This window comes from Carcharodon carcharias, chromosome 1, assembly GCF_017639515.1.
Source record: "Carcharodon carcharias isolate sCarCar2 chromosome 1, sCarCar2.pri, whole genome shotgun sequence".
NCBI classification, from domain to species: domain Eukaryota; kingdom Metazoa; phylum Chordata; class Chondrichthyes; order Lamniformes; family Lamnidae; genus Carcharodon; species Carcharodon carcharias.
Window position 1 is genome coordinate 235,428,337 of NC_054467.1, and position 25,127 is coordinate 235,453,463.

Below are 25,127 nucleotides of genomic sequence, written 5' to 3' on the forward strand. Positions count from 1 at the left end.
ACTAGGGAACACAGAATTAATGTTTTGGACGAGAGATACAGGTGAGGAAGAACTTTGAGTGGTAATGACCTGAAACTTGCTGTCCATGAGGGTGGTAGAAGCAAAGACTATCAATGATTTCAAAAGGAAGCTGGATGGGCGCTTGAAGGAGGTAAGCTTGAAGCACCAGGAGGATAGATTGGGGGAATGTGACTGACTAGTTTGGACTTCGGAGAGTCAGTATGGAGTCGATGGGCAGGATGGCTTGCCTCTGGGCTATAAATGATTCCATGACCCTATGACTCTATGAGGCATGATGAGCTAAATGTCCTCCTTCTGTGCAGTATCATGCAAAGATTCTCTCAGCTTTTTATCACCTGTCGTGACATTTCCTTATGTGGATTAGTCAAATGTTGTTTGACAATGTTCCTGTGAAGCACCTTACGATGTTTCAGTACATTCAAAATGCTATATAAATGCAAATTGCTGTGGTACCCTATTCCACAAAGTCTGTCTTACCTAACACCTGTCCTCACTGACATCCATCCATCAGTGCATTGATTTCATAATCCCTGAACTACTAAGGGAGAAGAGAGGATTTAATTTGAATGAAAGGTTCTCTCCATTTCCATGCAGAGTTTTGTTTGACCCTTTTCTTCTCTTGCCCTTCATTTTTCTCTTCTTTTACCCTGTTCATAACCTCCTTCTTTACTCAGGGTTGAGCATCCATGTGGTTGCCAAAGTCTGGATTTTTTTCTTGTTTTTGGTTGCAGTTTTCCTTGTTTCACATGATTTTAGTGACAGGCAACTCCTGAGTTGGTCTCAACGACAGGAGGTTTTTCTTTTGCCAAGCAGAAAGTTAATTGCTACTAAAGCTGTTACTGTTGCTTTCTTCAATAATGTTAAATTTATTACATTGCATTCTGTTCCTGCATGCTTAAAGCAGTGTATTTATTGATTACCCCAGCGTCAAAGCTATATATTCATAGCTTCAAATTGTCTCAGCATGATGGACAGGTTAATTTTTAATAAGTTATGAGACAATTTATAGCCCATTTTAATATTGCATGTAAAACCAGGAACAGGATACCCAAGCTGTAACATATTCCAAACCATATTGCATTACAAATAAGTAATCATATTGCAAATTGATGGAATATATGAATAAATCATCATTGATGATGTATAGATAGCCATGAAGGAAGCCATCCAGTAACACGCCTGTAGGGGAACTGTTGCTGAAGGTAAATTATTTCTTCCCCCTCCCCTCACCACCTAATTTTTTTTTTTGAAACATCTGCTTAATTGGCCTGGAGATGTGTAGAAGTACTTTCAGGAAGCTTTTGAGAAGGAGAAGATTATTTGGAGAAGATTAAAGGGTGTGGAATTAGGTGGAATTTGAAAAAATGGATTAAAAACTGGTTAGAAGGGAGGAGGGAGGGAGCAAAAGTTAGCGGATATAACATAATATAGCATTATACAGTATTTACAACATAGAAACAGGCCATTCAGCACAACAGGTCCATGCTAATGTTTATGATCCACACAAGCTTCCTTCGAGCCTTCTTCATCTAACCCCCACTAACAAATCCTTCTCTTCCTTTCTCCCTCGCGTGTGTTTTGAGCTTCCTCTTAAATGCATCTATTGTGGCCCAGATCGTCCGGTCTCCCGATTGTTGGAGACTGGATGTATGACCTAAAATCCATGTCAGACCCTACGGAAGTCCTGATGTACTAACCTCTGTGGGAGTTCCCCAGGAAGTTTGAACCCCCAACTGGTAATTCCCTATTCCCCTGGACCCTCCGTGAATGTCTCCGACTCTGAGCTAGATCTGGAGACTTTGGACAGTTCTGTAGGATTTACCTACCTGCCAACTCACCCACCTGCCAACTCACCCACCTGCCAACTCATCCGCCTGCCAACTCACCCACCTGCCACCTTACCCACCTGCCACCTCACCCAACTGCAACTCACCCACCTGCCAACTCACCCACCTGCCAACTCACCCACCTGCCAAATCACCCACCTGCCAACTCACCCACCTGCCAACTCACCCACCTGCCAACTCACCCACCTGCCAACTCACCCACCTGCCACATTACCCACCTGCCACCTCACCCAGCTGCCAGTCACCCACCTGCCAACTCACCCAGCTGCTAACTCACCCACCTGCCAACTCACCCACCTGCCAACTCACCCATCTGTCAGTCACCCACCTGCCAACTCACCCACCTGTCAACTGACCCACCTGCCAGTCACCACCTGCCAACTGACCCACCTGCCAACTGACCCACCTGCCAGTCACCCACCTGCCAACTCACCCACCTGCCAACTCACCCACCTGCCAGTCACCCACCTGCCAACTCACCCACCTGCCACATTACCCACCTGCCACCTCACCCAAATGCAACTCACCCACCTGCCAACTCACCCACCTGCCAGTCACCCACCTGCCAGTCACCCACCTGCCAGTCACCCACCTGCCAACTCACCCACCTGCCAACTCATCCACCTGCCAACTCACCCACCTGCCAACTCACCCACCTGCCAGTCACCCACCTGCCAACTCACCCACCTGCCAGTCACCCACCTGCCACCTTACCCACCTGCCACTTCACCCACCTGCCAACTCACCCACATACCAACTCACCCACCTACTTCACCCACCTTCCACCACCCACCTGGCAGACCAGCTGCCTACCACCATACTCAGCCATCCTATGTACCTGCTACACTACCCACCTACCACCTTACCTACTTGCCAGTCTACCTATCTGCCACCCTATACATCTACCATCCTACCCGCCTATCACCCTGCCCACTACCCAAACTACCAACCTAAACCATACCCATTTCACCCACCCTACCCACCTGCCACCTCACCCACTTGCACCCCTTCCCACTTACCCACTTACCTGATGAAGTTCTCCGTAGGACTGTACACTCTGCATTTCTGAAGAGGCCAGGCTCAGAAGACCTGGCCTGAAATGTGGAGCAGTGTCGGGGTGCAGAAATGTTTGAGTGGAGCAGCAATCCAACAATGATTGCTGCTACGCAGAAGATCCAGGCCGATATTGCTTCAGCTACTCCTGCAGAAGTGAGGTTTTTTTTATTCATTTATGGAATGTGGATGTCTCTGGCTAGGCCAGCATTTATTGCCATCTCTAATTGCCCTTGAGAAGGTGGTGGTGAGCTGCCTTCTTGAACTACACCCACAGTGCTGTTAGGAAGGGAGTTCCAGGATTTTGACCCAGTGACAGTGAAGGAAAGATGATATATTTCCAAGTCAGGATGGGGAGTGGCTTGGAGGGGAATTTCCAGGTGGTGGTGTTCCCCAGAGTTGCAAAGGAAGGTGAGGACAAGATCATTTGGGGGGATTAAGAAATCAATTTGATTTGTTGGGTTACAGTAAGCCAATGGATGTAGTCAAAGACAAGCAGGATTTAATGTGGCACTAGGGCAGATCAGAGGCTAGGAAACTTGCAGTGAGTAACTCACCTCCTGACTCCCCAAAGCTTGTCCATCATCTACAAGGCACAAGTCAGGAGAGTGATGGAATACTCCTCACTTGCCTGGATGAGTGCAGCTCCAACAACACTCAAGGAGCTTGACATCGTCCAGGACAAAGCAGTCCGCTTGATTGGCACCACATCCACAAACATTCACTTCCTCCACCACTAACGCACAGTAGCAGCAGTGCATACCATCTACAAGATGCACTGCAAGAATTCACCAAGGTTCCTTGGACAGCGCCTACCGTCCATGACCAGACCATCTAGAAGGACAGGGGCAGCAGATAGATGGGAACAACACCACCTGGAAGTTCCCCTCTAAGTCACACACCACCCTGACTTGGAAATATATCGCCGTTCTTTCACTGTTGCTGGGTCAAAATTCTGGAACTCCCTTCCTGACAGCACTGTGGGTGTACCTACACCACATGGACTGCAGAGGTTCAAGAAGGCAGCTCTCCACCACCTTCTCAAGGGCAACTAGGGATGGGTAATAAATGCTGGCCCAGCTAGCGAAGCCCTCATCCTGTGAATAAATAAAAAACAACATTTGCAATTCTCCAGTCCTCCATCCCCATATCTAAGGAGGATTGGAAGATTATTACTGGTGCATCTGCAATTTCTACCCTAACTTCTCTCAGCATTCTTGGATGTAAACTATATGGTTCTGATGACTTATCAACTTTTAAGTACAGCCAGACTTTCTAATACCTTATCTTTATTGATTTTTATCCTCATCTAGTATCTCAACGACTTTGGATTCTCTTTTACATGAACTGCCACTATTCATAGCTGAATATTTGTTAGAGAGTGAGGTGCACTCAGGGGAGCCCCGGCACTGCCTCCCCAGGCATTCTTGATTGCCTTGCGGTCACCCATTACCTCTCTGACTCCACAACATTAGACTCTAGAAATATGCTGTCCATGTAGCTCTCAGCCTCACAGGTGCACCACAGTGACTCCTGCTGCCGTTCAAAGTCCAAATACCTTAGTGGTGCCTCTGATTTGACTAGCCAGCATCCTTTTGCCTGCATTAATTGTCTTCCAAATATATTTATGATCACCTCAATCAAGGGGTTTAGGAATATTGGTGGGTGGGTGGCACAGACCACCCCTCATGGACCCTGGCTTGCCAAACAAATCTGAAAAGAAAAATCTGCCTGTACACTACCATATTGGGTGCAAAGTGGCTGAAGTCTTAAGGGCAGGATTCTTTCCTATAACAGCGCTTTTTGTTGAAAACCACTGCATAATGTTCTATTTTTCAGTTTCTGCAGTTTTCTACCCTCATCTCATTTACCTGGTGGCATAAACTTGCACAGGCCCAGTAACTTTTTCATACCTCATACAAGTGACCATCTGTGAGTCTAAATTGGAACAGTTAAAGCTCAGCAAGCAGTTATTCAGCCCATCTTGTCTGTGCTAGCTCTCTGCAAGAGCAATTTAGGTAGTCCCACTGCACCGCTCTTTCCCTGTGAGCCTACAAAACATTTTGCCTTCAGGTGCTTATCCAAGTTTGAGCAAGTATCCTAACTGATGTGTCCCATCCTATCATCATCTGACATCCGTATGCATTAGGGTTACCATTGACCAGAAACTGAACTGGACCAGCTATATAAATACTATGGCTACAAGAGCAGGTCAGAGGCTGGAAATTCTGCAGAGAGTAATTCACCTCCTGACACTCCAAAGCCTGTCCACCATCTATAAGGCACAAGTCAGGAGTGTGATGGGATACTCTCCACTTCCCTGGATGAGTGCAGCTCCCACAACATTCAAGAAGCTTGACACCATCCAGGACAAAGCAGTCATGAGCTGGGTCCTGGCATTTGCACTGCTATATTCACCTCCCCTCTGCCAGTACGAAGTTCGTCATTTATATCAGTGTGTTGAAGTCAAGACAATATTCATTTCTCGCTCATTCCCACTATTTTTGTAAAGTGATAAGTGTTTTGGCCTGGTTGTCTCCAGCAAAACCTCAGATGTTCCTTGGTCTTCTTCTTACTGAACAGAACTTGAAAGAATTTCACACCATGGTATTTCTACAGTGCCTGCTGGACTACCATAATGTTCCAACTGTCCTTTACATATAAAGCAATCACTTTGCCTTCTTCTCTCCCTGAACTCATCTGAATACCCTGTAGCTCTGCAAGTTATGTTCATTTTAAGGCTTGCTGTATCACCTAGCTCCGTTGGTAGCGGTCTTGTGTGAAAGTCAGAAGGTTGAGGGTTCAAGTCTCCCTCCAGAGACTAGAGCATAAAAATCTAGGTTGACACTCCAGTGCAGTACTGAGGGAGTGCTGCCTGTTGGAGGTGCTGTCTTTCAGATGAGATGATAAGCTGAGGTCCTGTACGTCCTCTTGGGCATGTGTAAATGATCCCAAGATGCTATCTGAAGGAGAGCAGGGGAGTTATCATTGATGTGCTGGCTGATATTTCTCCCTCAATCAACATCACCAAATCAGATTGTCTGGTTGTTAAGAGATTGCTTGCTGTGTGCAAATGGTTGCCACATATACTAACAGTGATTACACTTCTAGGGTGACCAGATGTCCTGGTTTTGCCAGGAGAGTCGCAGTTCTTCATTAAATGCCCCGGTACCACGGCATTTCCTAAAAATAGTTCAAATAACCCAGTTTTCAACTTTCCTCTTTTTGTCAAATATAAACTGAGACTGGGGGGACAAAATCTGTGTGAAATGTCATCCTTGTTCCTGTAAACACACATCACATCACACCACACTGCATTGTGTGAAGCAAGCTGTATCCCTCCCCTGATTCTCCCCTGGATGTCGCCAAGGGAGTTGTTACTACCTTTATGGTGCCAGTGGCTCCATTGTCTTTTAAACAAACTACGGAATAAGGTTGCCAACTCTGGCTGGACATATTTCCAGAGATGTCATTACATGACCTCTCACCTTCAACTGTCCCTCCCCAGACTCCTGCCATTTGTCACCCAACATGTCAATCATCATGGAGCCCCCCCCCCACCCCCTCCCCGTCTTCCTGTGGCTTTTCAATGTTTCTCAATTTTGACTTCTGAAAATCTGGTCACCACATACACTTCAAAAGTACTCCACTGGCTGCAACACACCTTGGGTTGTCCTGTGGTTGTGAAGGTATGTAAATGCAGTTTGTTTTTCTATTCTACCCAGATCACTTCCATTACTCTGTCCCTCCATGTGATCGACTCTCTCCTATCCCCTTCCTCTCTTGTCTATTCTAAATGATGCCCCAACTGCTATTCTGACATCATTCACGACATTCTTTGGTGTCTTCTTTAGGTGCAGCCTGTCAATGTTGTGTCAACACTTCTTATTTTCAACACCAATCCCACTTATTAGCCATCTTTTCTTTCTATCTTTGTTCAGCTGAACAATTTTTAACTTCCATTTTCCTGTTAGTTGCAGCACCGCTGCCTAGCACTAGAGTGTGCTCCAGAACACTGTCTGACATTCCCTCTATCAATTAGCTAGCTATTCCCAAGTATGTCTTTAAGGGTCATAATTTGGTATCTTTTTAGATGATTTACCACAATGTCTATTCTAAAATAATATCTATATTGTTCCCAAGCAGCTCCCCAGGCTCTCTTCAATGTGAACAGTTCTGACTTCAGGTCGATATCACACCATTCTGTTTACATTATTCTGCCCAGTTTCAAAAGCATAAACCATCTCACTACCATAATCTCTTTGAGCCTTCTTGCTTGGTCAAAAACAGGATTACCTGGAGAAACTCAGCAGGTCTGGCAGCATCGGCGGAGAAGAAAAGAGTTGACGTTTCGAGTCCTCGTGACACTTCGACAGAACTAGGTGAATCCAAGGAAGGGGTGAAATATAAGCTGGTTTAAAGTGCGTATGTGTGTGGGGGGGTGGGGGAGAGAAGTGAACCAACTTCAACACCTATGTGTTCTTTTGTTCTGTTGTCTGTGACATCTTTTGATAATCTGCTTCTATCACTGCTTGCTTGTCCCTACAACCACATCCCCCCCCCTCCACTTCTCTCCCCCCACCCAAACCGCACCCCCCCACCGCCGCCCCCCCCCCCCACACACACACACACACACACACACACACACACTTTAAACCAGCTTATATTTCACCCCTTCCTTGGATTCACCTAGTTCTGTCGAAGGGTCATAAGGACTCGAAACGTCAACTCTTTTCTTCTCCGCTGATGCTGCCAGACCTGCTGAGTTTTTCCAGGTAATTCTGTTTTTGTTTTGGATTTCCAGCATCCGCAGTTTTTTGTTTTTGTTTTTATCTTCTTGCTTGGTCCCCTGACCTGGCCATTTTATCTGCCTTCACATGTATAGTCCACTTACCAGCCCACTTTACACAGTCAGGGCTTGGAATCTGTATCCTGGGACACTTTTCTTTGTCATCCTCCCTTCACCGCCTTTCTCCATTCTATCTCATCCATTGTTTCCCTTATCAATGTCCTGGCCACTCTGACCACTGTTTCTTCTCCGTCATGTTCCACCAACATTACTCCCTAATAAAAACTCAGCAGGTCTGGCAGCATCGGCGGAGAAGAAAAGAGTTGACGTTTCGAGTCCTCATGACCCTTCGACAGAACATGAGGACTCGAAACGTCAACTCTTTTCTTCTCCGCCGATGCTGCCAGACCTGCTGAGTTTTTCCAGGTAATTCTGTTTTTGTTTTGGATTTCCAGCATCCGCAGTTTTTTTGTTTTTACTCCCTAATAGTTTCCCTCCTTCGTCCTTAGATAAGCCACCTTCCGGGTTGCATGCCAACCACCTGTCAATAAACCTTTTTCAATTGCCAAGTTCCCTGAGTACCTAAACTCATATGCCATCACAGCTATGTGAATTCCTCACTCCCGACAGCTGCAAGCTTTTCACAGTATATTCAAGTTATTGTCCTCCAATCTCTCGTGTGTATTTTCTTTTTATCTGATTTAACTGTAGGTGGTTTTTGACATTAGCATTTTGGATTGCAGAGAACATTATATGAATTAAGTGGTTTGTGTGTCACTGGAATAAGGAAGTCCTTTTTTTAGCAATGCAAATGTGGGAGTCAGAGCACAGGCACAGCTCTCCCTTAATCTGAACTAAACAAGCACCAATGTAGATAAATCTTGTGCCTGATTTACTGAATCTCAGAATAAAAACATGTTAATTAACTTCACCTTAATGGGATAGAAATTGGTATGCATCGTATCCGAGAAACTGACTCAGAGCATACTAATTTAGCAATGAGACAACCTATGCCCAATCCACACAGGTGTTGATTCCATGTTGATTCCACCATTAAATTGAAAAGATCCATTTTTTAAACAGCCTAACACCTGTTTGAAGGACCCTACCCAGAAACTAATCGGTGACAGAGAGGGCCGGGTTCAGGCCTATTTCCCAAAGGACCACACCTGAAGTGTCGCATCCGGTTCTGAGCACCATGACTTAGGAAGGATATATTGGCCTTCAAGGGAGTGCAGTGTGGACTTACTAGAATGATACATGGACTCCAAACGTTAAGCTACAAGGAGATGTTAAACAAACTAGCGTTGTATTCCCTGGAATTTAGAGGGCTGATTTGATTGAAACTTTCAAGATATTAAAGGGAACAAGTAAGATAGATTGGAAGAAACTATTTCCAATAGTTTGGGAACCTAGGATGAGGGGACATAGCCAAAAATTAGAGACGGACATTTCAGGAGTGAAATTAGGAAACACTACTGCACGCGAAGAGTGGTAAAAGTTTGGAGCTGTCTTCTGCAAATGGCAATTGAGGTAGATCAGTCATTAATTTTAAATGCGAGATTGATAGATTTTTGTTAACCAAAGGTATTAAAGAATATGGGATAAAGGCAGGTGAATATATGGAGATCGTTCGCAGATCAGTTATGACCTCAATGAATGGGGAACAGGCTCGAGAGACTAAATGGCCCACCCATGTTCCTGTGTTCTTTGGATTCTTCACTGGCCCCCAAAGCCACCAATGGAAAATAATTTTATTTTCAATAAACCATCCATGTGGAGCCAGGAGGAGCAGGAGTGCTCTGCAATCGGCCGTCCCACTTGTGGCCTGCTCTAACACCAGTCTTAGGACTAACCTGAGGACTGCTGATGATGTGGAGACCCGATATTGATCACTTTACTCAGGCGGGCACCTCATGGGAATGCGATCAGTTGTGACAGTTTGTGTTGTTGTTTTTGAGCCCCTAATTGTTATGGGAACAGATTGGCCACAGAGTGCAATCGTGAGACCACTTTAATGAGATAAAGTCAGAACAAGTTTATTAAGCTCTCAAGTAAACTATATCAAGAAACTCAGGCAGTGAATTACAGTTTAACATGGGCTATACTTCCCGCATTAAGTCCGAGCAGGGAGCTCACAGTGACCTCTCTTCTTGTAGCTTTTGGTCTTCAAGCTCTTTGTCTTTATTTCTCTCTCTCTCTTGTCTTATCTTCTGGTTTCTAGTTTTCTCATTTCATGGCCTTGCTCGGGATGGTCTCTTTTGTCCTGGCTCTTACCTGATTAACCCCTCCATTTGCCCACTCATAGTTCATGTAAGCAATGCCAGCCACACTTGGTCACATAATGTTCTGCGTTTTCATCGTTGTCCCATTTCCTCTTACCTCGAGGCTGCTACATCTTGTTGCTCCTCATCTCAAACAAGAGCCCCCCCACCCCCCACATTAACTTACATAAGCAGCTTCAAGGTTTAGCTCTCAGCTACCGTAAATACCTTTTATTTAAAACTTGATATAATTTCTCATAATCCTTCTACTTTGGCATCAATTTATATTAGGCCCTATTTCTAACTTTTCCCACTTAAGTTGTGTAGGTTCTAATGGAGTTAAATGTTAATAACCTTATTGATAACCGAATAATCTTACAGTGCCAAGCATGCTGATGAGATCCAAGGACATGCTTCCATTGCTCAGGCCTCTTGGTTTGGGCATGTGCTAGTCCTGCAGCACTGATTCCAGGCCAAAAACAAGCCCAGACCAAATTCTACCGCAATGTATCTTAACTGAATAGTTTAGCACTCTTGCTCCTATTTCTTATGTTCTTAAAATGTATTATCATATACTAATATAACACCTTTGAAGGAAGTCACAGAAGGAAAAGTCAGTTGAAACCCACTGAAGATTGCAACTGTATCTAACCGGCACTAACCGGAATAACTGGCATGCACTGTGACTGCGCACAAATCAACCGTTCCCAGTAAATCACAACCGGCTGCAGCCACTCTCTGAATGCGGTCCTCACTATGTGTCAGACTAGTGTTCCCCAATTCTTGTGTGTTAATTGGACAGTTTGTATATTTGCCCATGTGCTGGTTATCAAATTTTGCCAGGTACAGATTGTGTCATCAGATTGTACACAGACTCTTTCCCGAGCCTCCGCCCAGGATGATCAACTGTCTTGTAGTTAACAGGATTGTCCCGCAAATTTGCATTGCTGCCCCATGCCCCAGATGCTAGTTCCCTGGGATGCCAATTTTCCTGGATCCATCTGGGCAGTGACTCATTCACTCAGAGTCTCAGGCCTGAGTCAGAGTCAGGGGATGTTGGGGAAAGTGGCGTAGGGGGTGTTCGAGCAGCGATCAGGCCCGAGTTTTGTCAATACCCTTTTCCGTCTATCCCACAATCCATAAAATAATATTGTTTAGCTAAGAAAAGCTAAAGAGAAAAACAAAAAAGTCACAGTCAAACCCTCAGTGGAGTGCAAAGTCTCCTAAGGATAATGCAATCACAGCTGTATAGTATAAAGCTAACAATGTAAGCAAAGCTGAGGCATTAGGATACTAAAAATATAACAAATAAAAATCCTGCTAAAACAAACTGAGGAACTTGGGGAAGATTATTTTTCTTTTCAACAAAGGTGTAACTATAATCTTTAATACACCCTCAACATCAAACAATTAAAAATTAAACAAAAACAGAATTACCTGGAAAAATTCAGCAGGTCTGGCAGCATCGGCGGAGAAGAGTTGACGTTTCGAGTCCTCATGACCCTTCGACAGAACTTGAGTTCAAGTCCAAGAAAGAGTTGAAATATAAGCTGGTTTAAGGTGTCTGTGTGTGGGGGCGGGGGCGGGGGGTGGGGGGGGGGGGGGGGGCGGGCAGGCAGAGAGAGAGAGAGAAGTGGAGGGGGTTGGTGTGGTTGTAGGGACAAACAAGCAGTGATAGAAGCAGATCATCAAAAGATTTCAATGACATCTTTTGATGATCTGCTTCTATCACTGCTTGTTTGTCCCTACAACCACACCAACCCCCTCCACTTCTCTCTCTCTCTCTCTCTCTCTCTCTGCCCCCCACCCCCCCCCCCCAACCCCCCCAACACACACACCTTAAACCAGCTTATATTTCAACTCTTTCTTGGACTGGAACTCAAGTTCTGTCGAAGGGTCATGAGGACTTGAAACGTCAACTCTTTTCTTCTCCACCGATGCTGCCAGACCTGCTGAGTTTTTCCAGGTAATTCTGTTTTTGTTTTGGATTTCCAGCATCTGCAGTTTTTTTGTTTTTAAAAATTAAACAATATTGCAATGAGACTCCAACAGAGAAACCATCTTATAGGTTAATTGCTGTCTCCTGGGTCTCTAGCATGGGTGTTGCCGGAGCTCATCAACAACAGTGCATCTTCTGAAATCCCTGTTCATTTGAACCCATCTCAAGCAAATAACTTAGAATTTTGCCCCTTTAAGTTTGATTTGTTAAGCTATTTTTTTTTTCTCATTCTCAATTTTTATTTTGTGATTTTCTCTTGCTTTGCTGCCTGCATTTTGCTGTCATTTTTATTCGTATTTATTTTACCCACTGTACTTGACTGGGTTTGCCTATTTGATGTCACTGTTTCAACTTCTCATTTTACACCTTGACTTCTTTTTTTGCTGCCTTGTCATATTGGCTTATTCTCCTTTGTTTCTGTCAGTGTCACAAGTTTTATAGTACAAGTTGAGACCTGCCACATTGCAGGCCCATCTTCTCCCTCCAGTTTCAGTTAATTGTAAGGCATGTCCAAGTTTTCAGTCCTTGTGGTTCACATAGCTGCATATCAGTAACCATAAAATGGTAGAATTTAGCATTCAGTTTGACAGTGAGAAACTTGGGGCTGAATTTTCCCCCCATCGGTCGGGGGGAAGTTGATAGGCAGGCGCATGCTGGCGCGCTTCCGATCGGAAGCGTGGCGCCATTTTACGTGGGTGGGCCAATTAAGGCCCGCCCAGCATGACATCCGCAGGGAAGCGCTATGCGCGCCCCTTGCAGGCGGGGAATAATGCCTAAAATTGAGAGTGCGCTCTTTCACGCATGTACACGAAAGAACGTATTCATCTCCCTGAGGCTAAGTGCTGCCTCAGGGAGATTGGCTCTACGTGCAAAAATATTAAAAATAGAAAAAAAATTCCCTTACATGTCCCCTCATGAGTTGGGACATGTTCATAATTTCCAACAAAACTTTATTAAAATTTTTAACACCCTACATGAAACCTCATCCCACCTGTGGATGAGGTTTCATGTTTTTCTAGTTCCCGCTGGGGCTCCTGGCCTGCCCCAGCCTTAAGTTTGAACAGCAGGTCCAATAATTACTTTAATTGCTCTGTCAATGGCCTCAATTGGCCATTGACAGGTCGGCAGGCGCACAGCTAATTTTGCTGCGCCCCCGCCTTCCTGAAAATTTAAATGGGGCGGGATGATGTCAGGAGTTCTGCCTGACATCATCCCGCGTCATTTTACACGTCAGCGAGGGAGCCCCGCCCCCGCTCGTCGACAGTAAAATCCTGCCCTTGGGTCGGAAACAACTGTGCTAAACTTAAATAAGGGTAATTACAAAGGAATGAGGGCAGAGTTGACTGGAGTGTTCTGGGAAAGGAGTTTAGCAGAACAGACGGTTGATGAACAATGGCAGATATTTAAGAAAACAGTTCATGACTCACTACGAAGATATATCCCAGTGAGAAAGAAGGACTCTAGGAAGGGGATAAATCAACCATGGCTGACCAAGGAAGTTAAGGATTGTATCAAATTGAAAGAAAAAACATACAATGTGGCAAAGATTAGTGGTAAGCCAGAGAATTGGGAAAGTTTTAAAACCAACAAAAAATGACCAAAAAATTAATAAAGAGGGAGAAAATAAACTTTGAAGGTAAACTAGCAAGTAATATAAAAAAGGACAGTAAGAGCTTCTTTAAATATATAAGGAAGAGAGAGGCCAAAGTGAACATAGGCCTCTTAGAGAATGAGGCTGGAGAAATAATAGTGGGGAATCGGGAAATGGCAAAGGAGTTGAATAAATACTTTGTTTCAGTCTTCACGGTAGAAGACACTAATAGCATTCCAAAAATACTAAATAATCAAGGAGAAAAGCGGGGGGAGGAAATAAATACAAAACTATCACTAGAGGAAAAGTACTAGGGAAACTAATGGGGCTAAAGGCCAATCAGTCCCCTGGACCTGATGGGTTACATCCTAGGATATTAAAGGAAGTAGATACACAAATAATGGATGCACGGTAGTAATCTTCTAAGAATCCTTAGATTATGAAAAGTCCCAGAGGATTGGAAAACAGCCAATGTAACACCCTTATTCAAAAAAGGATGGAGACAAAAAACAGGTAACTATAGGCCAGTTAGCTTAACATCTGTCATTGGGAAAATGTTAGAATCTATTATAAAGAATGTAACAGCAGAACATTTAGAAATGCATAATATAATCAAGCAGAGTCAGCATAGCTTCATGAAGGGGAAATCATGCCTGACAAATTTATTAGAATTCTCTGATGAGGTAACAAGCAGGATAGATAAAGGGGAACCAGTAGATGTAATATATTTGGATTTCCAAAAGGCGTTCAATAAGGCACCACACAGAAGGCTATTTAGAAGAGCTCATGGTGTTGGGCATAGTGTATTAGCATGAATAGAGGATTGTCTAACTAATAGAAGACAGAGAGTTGGGATAAGGGGGGCATTTTCAGGATGGCAATCAGTAACTAGCAGAGTGCCACAGGGATCAGTGCTGGAACCACAATTATTTACAATATATATTAATGACTTGGATGAGGGAAATGAATGTACTATCGCCAAGTTTGCGAATGACACAAAAATAGGTGGGAAGGCAAGTGATGAGGATGGCACAAAGAGTCTACAGAGGGATATAGACAGGTTAAGTGAGTGGGAAAAAACTTGGCAGTTGGAATGTAATGTGGGAAAATGTGAGGTTATGCATTTTGGCAGGAAGAATAGAGGAGCTGAATATTATTGACATGGAGAAAGATGGCAGAAAGCTACATCATAGAAGGATTTGGGAGTCCTCATGCATAAATCCCTACAAGCTAACAGACAAGTTCAGCAGGTAATAGGGAAGGCAAATGGAATGTTGGCTTTTATTTCAAAGAGAATGGAGTATAAAAATAGGGAAGTCTTGCGAAAACTATACAAGGCACTAGTTAGACCACACCTAGAATACTGAGAGCAGTTTTGGTCCCCTTACCTAAGAAAAGATATATTGCCATTGCAGGCAGTCCAGAGAAGGCTCACTAGGTTGACCCTGGGTGTGGAGGGATTTTCTTCTGAGGAAAGTTTGAGTAGGTTGGGCCTGTACTCATTGGAGCTTAGAAGAATGAGAGGTGACCTTATTGAAACATATAAAATTCTTAGGGGGCTTGACAGGGTAGATGCTGGGAGGTTGTTTCCCCTTGTGGGAGAGTCTAGGACCAGAGGGAATAATCTCAGAGTAAGGGGTCGCCCATTTAAGACAGAATTGAGGAGGAATTTCTTCTCTCAGAGGGTAATCGGTGGAAGCCTTTACTGCAGAGGGCTGCAGAGGCTGGGTTGTCAAGTATATTCAAGGCTGTGATAGACAGATTTTTTATCAGTAAAGGAATCAAGGGTTATGGGGAAAAGGCAGGAAAGTGGAGTTGAAGATTATCAGATCAGCCATGATCTCGCTGAATGGCGGAGCAGACTCGATGGACCGAGCGGCTTACTTCTGCTCCTACATCTTATAAAGCCCATTCTCATTAATTTGCAAATCTGGCATCTTCCCATGGTCCTATAAACTGAATTTTAAAATTTGGGAAGAAAAGCAGCTTCCATTTTAATTTTACCCATAGTTAAAATATTTGTGTGAAATAAAGTCAGTGTAGAAGGAAAACTCTGGTTTGGTCACAGATTTTACTCTATACTCAGATCGTATGTAACCTTCACCCCTCTCGCAGTGCAAACTCTTGACGTTCTCCCTATTTTTAGAACAGAGATGAGGAGACACTTCTTTAGCCAGAGAGTGGTGAATCTATGGAATTCATTGCCACAGAAGGCTGTGGAGGCCAGGTCATTGAGTGTATTTAAGACCAAGATAGATAGATTCTTGATTGATAAGGGGATCAAAGGTTACGGGGAGAAGGCAGGAGAATGGGGTTGAGAAACTTATCAGCCATGATTGAATGGCGGAGCAGACTCGATGGGCCGATTGGCCTAATTTCTGCTCCTATGTCATATGGTCTAATGGGCCAACGAAAATGACACGTTTCTTCATGTCCCTCAAGTACAATCACAGCTGGCAGCTTTGATGGTTGCAACCTTGATCCTTCATCTACTGATTTTCTTAGCCTCACTACCCCTTTTAACCTCAGACCACTTGCAGACCCTCTGTTTCACTAGCTGCTCCCAAGTTTCTTCATGAAAAACATTTATTTCTTGATAAGGAAATCATAATCTTCTGTGACTCCAGCAGAAAAAAGTGACACCCACCTCATCACCCCCATGCCACCCCACATCTACAACCTCCCCTCACCCTCCAACATCCCTGAAGCTCTCCCCACAACCCTAAAACAGCCCCAACCTTCTCCCACACCTCCAAACCCCCCCAAACTTTTTCTCACTCTCCAAAAGCCCCCAAACTCCCACCCACTCCTCCAATATCCCCAATCCCCCACCCACCCACCCCTCCAACACCCCCAAACTCTCCCATCTCTTCAATAGCCCCCAACCTCCCACCACCCCAACAGCCCCCGACCACTCCAACACCCTCCAATCCTACAACAGCCTCCAACCTCATCCTCACCCCTCTGACACCTCCCAAACTTCTTACCTCAACACCCCCCAAATTCCCACCCACTCCTCTAACACCCACCAAACTCCCACCCAAACTCCAACAGCCCCCCATCTCCACCACCCCCAAAGCTCCCCTACCCCTCCAACACCCACAACTACCCCACCCATCCAACACCCCTTAACCCCCCCCACCTCTTCAACACCCCACACCTCCATCATCCCCCATGGCCCTCCACCCCTCCAACACCCCCAATCTCCCCCACCCCTCCAACATTCCCCACCCTCAACATGGAACAGCCCACAACCTCCCCCACAGTTCCAACACTCCCAAAACTCCCTCACCTTCTATTAGCCCCCAACTCCCAACCATCCCTCCAACATCCCCAAATGCACCCCACCCCTCCAACATCTTCCAACCTTCCCCTACCCTCTAACACCCCAGAAACTCCCTCCCACCACTCCAACAGCCCTCAACCACCCCCCACCCTTCCCCATTCTCCCCCACCCCTCTAACAGCCCCCAAACTATTCCCACCTCTCTCACAGCCCCCAAAATCCCACCCACCCATCCCACACTCCCCAACCTCCCACCCAGCCCTCCAGCCTCCTCCCACCCCTCCAACCTCTCCCCCAACCCTCCATCAGCCCCTAACCTCCCTCCCACCTCTCCCCCTACCATCTCCCGGCCCCCAGCATCCAATTGTCTCTCAAATTGAGATTTCACTTGCCATTTTTCAGGCAGGAACACCCTCAGTTGCTGCACTGCTGTTGACCTACCGGCAGCTTCCTGGTTTTCTGGCGGGCTTTTTAAACAAAAAAATTGGAATCACCACAAAGCTGCCCGAAGGTTGGAAGCAGCAGTGCAGCAACTCAGTGAAAGTGACCTGACAGACCGACTTTAAAACTCTCAGGATGATGGTTCCAGTTTCTTTTAAAGTCGGTCTTTCAGGTCTGCAGCTCTGCCTCTGGTGGCTCAGGGTGCAGGGAGGGGGGGTGGGGCAACAAGATACTCCATTTAGAGTAACGAGGCTGGCACTCCCTCCCACACCCCCCCCACCCCACCCCCAGTCCCTGGTGTTTAGCACTGTCTGCACCACCCCTGGGCCCTGCCTCCTGCAAGTACAGCGCCAAGTGGTTATGGTGCTGGGCTTGTAACCCCAAGATCAAGAGTTCAAGTCTCACAATGGCAAACTATGAAACAATGTAACTTCATCTGAAACAGATGGAAACGGGTTTGTACTCGAAAGAGTTACACTTTCTTGGTCCAGGCAGTGGGCGATCGACGGGGGAGTCCCGCCCGATTGTTTGTCCCTCTTCCGCGGCTACGTTCACTGCCGGATGTCCCTGGAGAGGGAGCACGCGGTGTCCGCTGACACGCCCGAGGCCTTCCGTGCTCGGTGGGCACCGCAGGGACTGGGGTGTTTTGTTGACCCCTTTAATCACATTTTGATTTAACGCTTGTAAGGTTCCTTTAAATTTTGTCCTTGGTTTTACAGCTGACCTGAATTAGGGGCTGTGCCTGATTTATCCCAATTTTGTTGATTTGGTTTAATTGGTTTCAATTAAAAGATTATCAAGAGTTCAAATCTCACAATGGCAAACTATGAAACAATGTAACTTCATCTGAATAGGAACAGATGGAAACGTGTTTGTACTCGAAAGAGTTACAGCGCTCCTTAAGTTCCAAAGAAATCATATTGGACTCGATAATGTCAACTCTGTTTCTCTCTCCCCAGATGCTGAGCTTTTCCAGCATTTTCTGCTTTTTTTTTAGTTTCAGATCTCTAGCATCCGCAGCATTTTGCTTGTAGTTATTGACAGGTTTCAACTCCGGTGCCCCCCACCCCCCCCATCTCTCTCTCCCTCCCTCTCCAACGATACTGCCTGACCGACTGCTGAGTATTCTTGTTTTGTTTCAGGTTTTGCAGCAGCTGCAGCATTTTGCTTATGGTCAGCAGCAGTAAAGTCTGCGAATTAAGACGAGGAGAGTGGGTTGCAATGGAAGTGCATTTGTTTCGGTGCCTCTTCGTGCGGTTGTACTGTACTCTCTGGGCTGCAGAGGGCGATTTATCGGCCGGGCTGACTCTCCTCCCACAGCTCCCCCCACCCAAGCCCCCCCCTCGGTGCCTACGCACGAATCGGCACGTAGTGTGAACCTGCTCGCTCCCACGCCACAACACTGTCGCCCGCCGCCTGCACGCGCTGGCGGGAGCAGCTTCTGCGGCGTCACGGTCGCCTTTACCCCGGGCGGCCCGCGGTGACCGCTCGGAGCTGCTGGGACCAGCCAGCCGTCGGCGCTGCCCCGGTGCCGGGCCTGGGAAAAGCGCTCGAAAAGGCGGCGAGCTATTTGGCATCGAGGTGGGGAAAAGCGGCGCCGCCGCCGCCGGGCGGAGGGTGAATGATTGACGCGGGGCGTGGGCCCTGGAGGTCCCGCCCGCTGGGCGCGCAACGTCCAATGGGCGGCGAGCGCTGGCTTGTTACAGGAGGGGTGCGCTGGGCACGGGATGCGAATGTAGCGCGGGCGCGTGGGACCTGGAGCCAGGGTGAACGTTCTGAAGATGGAATTTTGGAACATGTCTCCGCTCGACTCGCAACAGCAGCGGCAAGAAGCTGCGCCCTTAGACTTGGTGGGCAAGCGCTTCCTCTGCGTCCTGAGCAGCTTCAGCCAGGAGCTCGAACCCGGGCGAATGTCAGAATGGAACTGGAGGGCAGGGATCATCAGAGCCGTTTCCCACAAAGATCTATCAGACCCAAATTTGTTGGTAAATGTGAATTTGTTTTTTATTCTCTCTCTCTTTCTCTTTAATCTTACGGCCGGGATGTGGATGAAGAGCATTTGAAAATCGTGAAACAGTTTTTTAAAAGGAAACCCTGTACTTAGGAAAATACATTAAGATGTTTAATCAACAAAGTAGGGAGACTGTATGGGTTAAAATGCGCAGTTCAAGAATTTCAGCTAATTTAGTGAAATATGGTATTTGAATCAACAGGCGGTGACTTTCCGATCATCTTAAAGCTCATGGAAAATATTCCTTTTTCTTTGCTCTAACAATAAAATGAATAATGGAACTTGCTCCCCTGCTTTTCCCACTGGTATCAGTGCTGTGTTGCTTTGCTTTCGAGCGCTTTCCATAAATCTGGTCTACAATTGAATATTCCAGCTGGCTTGGTTACCTTTACCGAGATGAATTTGGAAAAAGGGGAGGAAACTAGACAACAGTTTACTTAGCCGTTCACTGGATTTACCTGATCTTTAAATGACAACTACTGTAGTATCAAGCTAACCGGGTAGCAGCAGAGGGTAACAAATCTTAACCTTGTTGAGGATTAGCACGGGGTGTGTGTGTGTGTTTTTTTTAATTGACTGAGTTCACCGCTGGAGCAAAGAAGCCGGAAACTAGCAACTCCAGCTAAATCAGTGCCTATCTGAAGTGATCCTTCTATGCTTAGCAAAGCTAAGAGAGGCAACTTAACTGATGAGTGCCGATATTAAACAAAAATTCAGCGTGAAGGATCCATCCATGGCTTACTAGGGAAGTTAAGGATAGTATTAGATTAAAGTAGAAGGTTTATAATGTTGGAAAGAATATTGGTAAGCCTGAGGGTTGGGAGAATTTTAGAAACCAGCACAGAATTGTTACTGTGCAGAAGTAGACTATTTAGCCCATTATGTCTGCACTGGCTTTTGAATGAGCAGTTCACCTAGTAACAATCCCCTGTTTTTCTTCCCTGTAACCCTGCACATTCTTCCTTTTCAGATAGCTGTCTCGATTGAACCTGCCTCCACCGCACTCTCAGGCAGTGCATTCCAGATCCTAAACAACTTGCTGCGTGAAAAAGTTTTTCCTCACGTTGCCTTTGCTTCTTTTGCCAATTACTTTCAGCCCTCTCATTCTTGATGCTTTCACTAGCGGGAACAGTTTCCCCCTCTCTACCCTGTCCAGACCCCTCATGATTTTGGATAACTCGATCAAATCTGCACTTCTCCAAGGCAAATTTGTTGCAATATTAAGGGTGAGCTGCATTTTTGGAGGTGCTGTCTTTTAGATCAGACATTAAACCGGAGCCCAAGCTGCCCATTTAGCTGGAAAAGAACTTATGAAACTTTTCTGAAAAATAGTAGGGAGGTCCTAGTCAACATTCCACATTCTTCAACTACCACCATAAAAGCAGATTAGCTGGTTATTCATCTGCTGTTTTTCTGCCCCCGCCCTGCCCCCACCACCCCCCCCCCCCCCCCCCCCCCCCCCCCCCCAACCAAAAGCAACAGTGACTTCATTTCAAAATAACTTGATGCCTGAAAATTTGAAAGATGCTATATAAGTGCACATTCACAGAATGGTTACAGCACAGGAGGAGGACTTTTGGTTCATCGTGTCTGTGCTGGCTCATGGAATTGAGTACATGTTTGTAAAGCATAGAAATGGCAGGCAGATGGGATTAGAATTGACAATCTCAGCACTAGCATCGATGCACCTGCCCAGAAGGTTCCTCTACGCTGTAAATTCTGTGATAATTAAAAACTTGGCATCCCTGTATTAACCAGTTGATGAGGGAAATATTGAAAGTGAGTAAACTAATCAGGAATTTTTTTTTTAAACTTTAAGCATGTATAAAGGAGAAGAGTAGCTGAAGTAATTTCTGATCCCTTAGAGGCAGGCGGAAGAGAAATTATCATGGGGAATGAGGCAATGGCAGGAGCATTGATTAAAAATGTTGTCTAACTTCTCCAAATTACATACCAGAAATAGGGGATAAACAAGGAGCTCATATATCAATGCAGGAAAATGTATTGGAAAAACTTGAGACTAAAATGCTGACAAATCAGGACATGAGGGCTTACATCCTATGACTCTAAAAGAGAGAGCTACAGAGATAGTGGATATGCTAGCTACAATGTTCCAAAATTACCTAAGATTCTAGATTAGTCCCAGCAGATTGGAAGTTAGCAAATGTATCACTGCTATTCAAGAAAAGGAGGGAAGGATATTGGGAAACTACAGGCAAGTTAGCCCGACATCAGTCTTTGGGAAAGTGCTGGAATCTATTATTAAAGAAGTCTTAACAATGCACTAAAAATTACAGTTGATCAGATGGAGTATATTTGACAAAATGAGTTTTTGAGGTAACTAGTAGGGTAGATAAAGGGGAACCAGTAGATACACAAGAGATTAATACACAAGTTAAAGGCTCATGGATTTGAGGAAGTGTCAGGTTATTCACTTGGGTGAAAAGAATAGAAAGGTAGAATTTTAAAATGTGTGAAACATTTAGATGTTGTTCAGAGGGAACTGTACAAGGAGCACAAAAAATTAGCATGCAGATACAGCAAGCAATTAGGAAGGCAAATAGTAAGGGAATTGGATATGAGAACCTAGGAAGTCTTGCTACAATTGTAGAGGTTTTTGTGAGATGACACCTGGAGTACTGCATGCACTACTACCGTGCTGAATAGGATAGACTTTGAACACATCTAGCAACTCGACTAGGCAACCATGAGGCGCTGTGGGCCATCAGCAGCAGCATTGTACTCAACCACAATCTATAACCTCGTGGCCTAGCATATCCCTCACTCTACCATTACCATTATCACCAAGCCTGGGGATCAACCCTGGCTCAATGAAGCGTGCCGGAGAGCATGCCAGGAGCAGCACCAGGCATACCTAAAAATGAGGTGTCAACCTGGTGAAGCTACAATCTAGGACTACTTGCCTACCAAACAGCATAAGCAGCATGTGATTGACAGAGCTAAGCAATCCCACAACTGACTGATCAGATCTAAGCTCTGCAGTCCTGTCACGTCCAGATGTGAATGGTGGTGAACAGTTTGGGTTCCGCAGGGATCACTCTGCTCCAGACCTCATTACAGACTTGGTTTAAACATGGACAAAAGAGCTGAACTCCCGAGGTGAGAGTGACTACCCTTGATATCAAGGCAGCATTTGACTGAATGTGGCAGCTAGAAGTCCTAGCAAAACTGGGGTCAATGGGAATCGGGGGTGGGGGGAAACTCTCTCCGCTGGTTGGAGTCATAACGTAGCACAAAGGACGATGGTTGTGATTGTTGGGAGGTCAATCATCTCAGTTCCAGGAGATCACTGCAGGAGTTCATCAGGGTAGTGTCCTTGGCCAACCATCTTCAGCTCCTTCATCAATGACCTTCCTTCCATCATAAGGTCAGAAGTGGGGATGTTCGCTGATGATTTTGTTCAGCACCATTCACGACTCCTCAGATACTGAAGCAGTCAATTCTGAATGCAGCAAGACTTGGCTAGTGAATGTCTGGAATTCTCTACCCCAGATACTTATGGATGCTAGATCACAAAGTATTAAAGAGGAGATAGATAGGTTTTTGAAATATCAGGGAGTTGAGGACGATGAGGCGTTGGCACAAGAGTTGAGGCGTTGGCACAAGAGTTGAGGCCTGGGGCAGATCAGCCATGATCTTATTGAATGGCGGGGAAGGCTTGAAGGGCCGAATGGCCTACTTCTATTTCTCATGTTCTTATGGACAATACCCAGGCTTGGGCTGACAAGTGGCATTAATGCCACACAAGTGTCAGGCAATGACCATCTCCAACAAGAGAGAATCCAACCATCACCGCCCCCCCCCCCCCCCCCCCCCCCCGCCCTTGACGTTCAGTGGCATTAACATCACTGAATTCTCCACTCTCAACATCCTGGACGTTACCATTGACCACAAACTGAACTGGACTAGCCATATAAATACTGTGGCTACAACAGCAGGTCAGAGGCTAGGAATCCTGTGGAGAGTAACTCACCTCCTGACTCCCCAAAGCCTATCCACCATCTGCAAGGCATAAGTCAGGAGTGTGATGGAACACTCCCCATTGCCTGGATGAATGCAGCTCCCACAACACTGAAGAAGCTTGACACCGTCCAGGACAAAGCAGCCCACTTGATTGGCACCACATCCACAAACATTCAATCCCTCCACCACCGACGCACAGTAGCAGCAGTGTGTACCATCTACAAGATGCACTTCAGGAATTCACCAAGGCTCCTTAGACAGCACCTTCCAAATCCACAATCACTACCACCTAGAAGGACAAGGCCAGCAGATAGATGGGAACGCCACCACCTGGATGTTCCCCTCCAAGTCACTCACCACTCTGACTTGGGGAGATATCGCTGTTCCTCCATTGTCGCTGGGTCAAAATCCTTGAAATCCCTTCCTAACAGCACTGTGGGTGTACCTACACAGGTACTACAGTTCAAGAAGGCAGCTCACCACCACCTTCTCAAGGGCAACTAGAGATGGGCAATAAATGCTGGCCCAGCCAGTGAAGCTCACATCCCGAGAATTAATATTTAAAAAAAAAAGGGCTTGGGCTGACAAGTGGGAAGTAACATTCTCACCACACAAGTGCCAGGCATTGCCCATCTCCAACAAGAGGAAGTCTGACCATCGTTCAATTTTGTATGTGTAACTGTTATAAAATGTTTACAAATAGCCTTCTTTCAAACTTTGAACTCATTACGCAATCTTAATGCTATTTGGCAAGTGAATTATTTCTGACAACTGCAAAAGATGAGGAAAGTAGTGACGATAGATTAAAAATAGTTTATGTTGAAATCCACCAGGTATGCAGTTATATTGTAACTGGAGAGTTGGTATGAAACGTTTTTGCTTCGCACTGACTCTGCAATTGTAGCTTGAATCCTTCAGGACCCTGATGGAATGGAACAAAGTGGTGTGTTTGCACCTGATTCTGGACTCCGTTTTAGAGAATCCCCTTTTTGGTTTGGTGACTGCACCTAAGCTGGATTTAAACTTGAGTCTCTAAACTTCTATGTTAAGTATTACAATCCCTTCCTTTGCTAGAGGCCTCTCTATACCCCTCTCCCTATGGTTGTGAACTCAAACTCAAGATGAGGCTTTGTCTGAATTGAGCATGTGGGTGTAATAAGCATCCTAATAAATGTGATTTTACATTCTTCTAAAACCTGATTTGATCTTCATTTGCTTTGACAGTGGAATGAGGAATGGTTTAGCTGAACAGTTAAATGATTAAAATTTATGGCGATGAACCAATTTAAACTCAATGTGCTTCAGAGATATTGCCTTTTTTAATAAAGAAAGACTTGTATTTATCTTGCGCTTATTGCGACTATCGGACTATCAAAAGTGCTCTAAAGTCAATGAAATACTTTGTGTGTGATGTCCAGTATCAGCTGAGATCATAAGTCAGATTCCAGGGCAGAACCTGGCTTGAAAGACCCTAACTTTTATTTTTCGTTTAGAAACGGGGGGGGTGGCTACTGAACAGAGCCACAGGAGTCAGCTGCTTTACACAAAAAAAATGAACTATATTACACTACTGCTTCACCCCAATTATACCTTTACAGATATGTATACAAACTCGTAAAGATAACACAAGTTATAAAATCTGTTATACGCTAATGTTAACAGTAAGTATATAGTCCATGTAAACTAATAGGCAAACTGCAGTCAGACACACAACACTGCAAAACCAAATGTTTATGGATTTCTCATCAACACCACCCCAGATGCTTGGTAAGACCACACCTGGAATATCGTGTGCAGTTTTGGTCTCCTTAACTGAGAAAGGATGTTCTTGCTATAGAGGGA

The 25,127-nt window shown here is 45.4% G+C and overlaps 1 protein-coding gene across 2 annotated transcripts in view; it reads left to right on the plus strand.

Moving 5' to 3' along the window:
• Positions 1-6,553: 6,553 nt before the first annotated feature.
• The window catches only part of LOC121282205 (lysine-specific demethylase 3A-like), a 75,714-nt gene continuing 57,140 nt past the window's right edge, over positions 6,554-25,127 (plus strand). The window contains exon 1 of one of the 2 annotated variants that reach the window (XM_041195804.1): positions 6,554-6,610. Coding sequence is in view for 1 of the 2 variants with exons in the window: in XM_041195795.1 (XP_041051729.1) it covers positions 19,072-19,275 (204 nt within the window). In the remaining variant the exon portion in view is untranslated. Of the gene's footprint in view, positions 6,611-18,729; positions 19,276-25,127 lie in introns of those variants that run through there. The other variant, XM_041195795.1, reaches the window with a different exon arrangement.